Source organism: Micromesistius poutassou (genome assembly GCF_964030765.1).
Source record: "Micromesistius poutassou genome assembly, chromosome: 15".
NCBI lineage: Eukaryota > Metazoa > Chordata > Actinopteri > Gadiformes > Gadidae > Micromesistius > Micromesistius poutassou.
In genome coordinates, this window is record NC_140285.1 from 5,238,252 (window position 1) to 5,241,733 (window position 3,482).

The window sequence follows — 3,482 nt, forward strand, 5'->3', positions numbered from 1 at the left end:
CTTCTGATGAGTACACCGAGTCGCGAAAGATCCCTGTGACGCTGGACGAACGAAGATGGCTGCGCCCGTAGTTAATAAAGTTTAGATGTATTCTCCCACTCCCACTCATCTCCCACTCGTCGCACACAAAAGACTACTGGAACACTTTTAAGGTGGGAAGAGCCAGGACGTTACGTCACGTTCTCGTTGTACCAGCACAAAAGGCCAAATGGATAGCAGCATGACTCCAAGATGAGTGCATGCCTGATTCGGTTGACTGCTGTGTGTGACATCTGGTGGTGTGTGAGGGAGCCGAGCAGAACCCGCCACCCCCCTTAAAGTAATATACAATATAATAACATAAAAAAAACGAATTATACAAATCCATTTTAAAAATAATCTTGCACACGTGTGCTAAAGATTTGAGTGGGCTGGTCTAAGCCCAAATGAACAGGGACGATTGATTCTCTGTCCCACTCCAGCGATGGTCCAGCCTTTAGGCTGATCACATGTTCTCTAGGACAGGGACAGCGACACATAACAGAGGCCAGTTGATCAGCTGGCCAATCAGAACCCGGGGATTAGCCTCAATGCTGCGCTTCCTCGTTCTACATCATCCTGATCCTGAATGTTTAATAATAGCATGATGCACATGCTGTCACACGTTGAACGTCTTATCTAAACTTATGAAAGTGTTACCTACGTCTTTATTGAAGGCATAGATATTCGCACTGTGAAAATGTTGAGTGTTTTTTTTTGCTGCCTCATAGGCTTATACGTTATTTTACTTTTCATAAATCTACCTCGCTGTCGGATGATATTCTGAAGCTCACTGAGGTTCACAATGAGCTCTCTCTCTCTCTCTCTCTCTCTCTCTCTCTCTCTCGTTATGCAGCTGTCCTCCCCAGAGAGCCAAAACGCAATGACGAGACTTGTCACCCTCGTCATTGGGAATGACGGCACACTGATTATCCCAAAGTCAACTCATTCCAGACATGGTCGTTCAGAAGTTTGCAAGAAACGAACACACTCTTGTTATCCGAGGTGCAATCCGTGGAATTTGCACTTGTCAATGTTGTCTAACCCTATGTTTTAATTATTAGACCGTTTTTAGAGTTGCGAACTCGCATGCTCCTCTTCCTCGTTCCTAGTAGCCTAATGGAAGTTTGGCACTATTTCAAACAAGCAATAAGAACATATTAACCTAATTAGGGTGAGAGGTTATGGCTAGATTAGGTACAATTAGATCGTTGGCTTCGCAAGTATCGCGATGCATATACTAATTAGCTTACCAGATGTCAGCAAAGGTTAAATGCCCCGGAATAGTTTATACTGGATAAAATTGTATGCTACTTGTCAGCGTGTTTTTCCTGGAGCTGTCCAGATGCTGACCCTTCAAAAACGATCAAAATACATTTGCATGAGCAAAGCCTACAAAGTGACTAAAGTAACACAATCAATTAATATATATTTTTAAACTGTTAACTTCTGAGAATCGTTAGACTTTTTTTTTAAATGCATTTGAAATATAGGCTGGATTTTTTTTAGACCTAAAGATCTAAATATTAATATACACACAACAACTAAAGAATAAGAATAAAAAAGTTACTTACTCCAGGGTGCTTCTTAGCATGCTCTATTGCTGTCCGGAACACCATTTTGCAATGTTTATATTTGTGAAGAAAATTCAATCTATGATGTTATCTTTTAAGGTTGAACTTAATTATGCTCTTCAACTGAGCAGTATGCTACACATCAACCTTGGATCTGAAACCAGACCTGTTGCCTTGCTGTGAGGGAGGGGTAGGCTTCTGTAGAGGAGAGAGAGAGAGAGAGAGAGAGAGAGAGAGAGAGAGAGAGAGAGAGAGAGCGAGAGAGAGAGAAAGAAAGAAAGGTGTAATGGTGGGGTATGGAGGAGGAAAGTCATTTAAACAGATAATTCACCAGATTAGACCCCAAAACGATAGGTGCGTGCAAAAAAAGAAAATAAATTAAATGTCTTTTCGTAATGAAATATGCTAAGCATCTGTATGAACACACACAAACACATAATCAGAAGAACACACTCACAAACATTTACAGAGGAATCCCTACAGATTTCCCTGCTTATGTTGGCTGGCCTCCCCCTGCTCCTGATGCTCTGGTGCGTGGAGCCATCAGCCCCTCTGGGAGGAGGCCGGAGGAAATGGAAACGCACACAAATACTTGAAGAGCTCCGACACACCAAGATGGTGGAGATGTCCAGCCGGACAGCACGTCATAAGAGCTGTCGTAAGAGCTGTTTTTTTCTTCGCTGTGGAAGCTCTTGATGGCTTATTATTTGCTCCATGATATAATGGTTTTATTATCATCTTTATTGTAATTTGAATATTCTGTGTGAAGCCCTTTGAGTTGGAAATTGCATGCATAAAAAGGTGCTACACAAGTTTCCATTAGTGTTGGTGGTAATAATCAAAAAATAACAATCGTGTACGTGTCCTGTTTCGGGGAGGCATCCAGAAGAACCAGATTAATTTAATGACTTTTTCCTTCCTCTTTCCTTAAACGTCATCTCTTCAGTACTAGTTAGGTCATTTAGCACAAACGTTTAACCCAAAGGCAGAGGAGAGTCAAACACCTGAACCACTAGAATGCATGGACGTGCATCTTCAACGTGTTGCCCCCCTAACGTTGACCGTGGTCTCTAAGTGTGCAGCTGATTGATTAAGGTTGCTTTTGATGAATGGTGGCTGGTAGTAGCACTCCAGGCTTGGTTCCCAGGTTCAAACCCACTGGACTAACAGGAGGCAGAAGAATAGCCTGGAGATTGGAGGAGGTCATGGCTGAGGGGCTTTAATACTAATAACCTGTAGTGGATGAGGGCTGCAGGCTCTGTGATTGGCTGAGGGGAGCAAGTGGAGAGGGCTGCTGACTGGAAGGCCCATAATGATAGAGAAAACTGTTCAGAAGCTGCCACTCCAGAAACCCTTCCATCTGCAAGCTATCGACAAAGGACGAAACAACTTACAACCCTTGCAGTGTACTTTTTGCACTCTTTTCAGCCGGTATTGATTTTGTTGTAGGTCTATTTCCATGTGACTGCGGGGATCAAGTAGATTCACTGTAGAAATAAATGCAGTAGGCAACCATCTCTGCCTCTAATTCACCCTCTCTCCATCTGGTAACACATCTATCACCACCTTGTTCTTTCCACCAGAAAAGCAGCTTACTCTCCAGTGTCCTTGTTGACCTGCGGCTGGAGAGGCTGCAGCTCACTGTTAAGTCTTCCTATGTTCCCACCCTCCTGGCCAACTCTTCAGCTGGGTGTCAGGGCTTATAGGAATGCAGTAGGGGAAGGAACATGGCACAGAGGTTGCTGGGTGTATGACGGCATCATGGCAAACCTGTTTGTTTTGTCTAATTGAATAAGTCCTGGAACAGATCAATTTTCTGTATATCATTATAAAAATAACTAAATGAACTCATCATTTACATAATAATTGAGTTATTTGGTAAGAAGGGAC

General features: G+C 42.9%; 1 protein-coding gene across 1 annotated transcript in view; it reads right to left on the minus strand.

The window, feature by feature from the left end:
• LOC311359197 (NADH dehydrogenase [ubiquinone] 1 alpha subcomplex subunit 4-like 2) overlaps positions 1-1,726 on the minus strand; it is a 4,741-nt gene extending 3,015 nt beyond the window's left edge. Inside the window, exon 1 of the mRNA XM_084479179.1 lies at positions 1,593-1,726. Coding sequence (XP_084335305.1) covers positions 1,593-1,637 — 45 coding nt within the window. The 5' untranslated portion in view covers positions 1,638-1,726. The remainder of the gene's footprint in view (positions 1-1,592) is intronic.
• Positions 1,727-3,482: the final 1,756 nt, after the last annotated feature.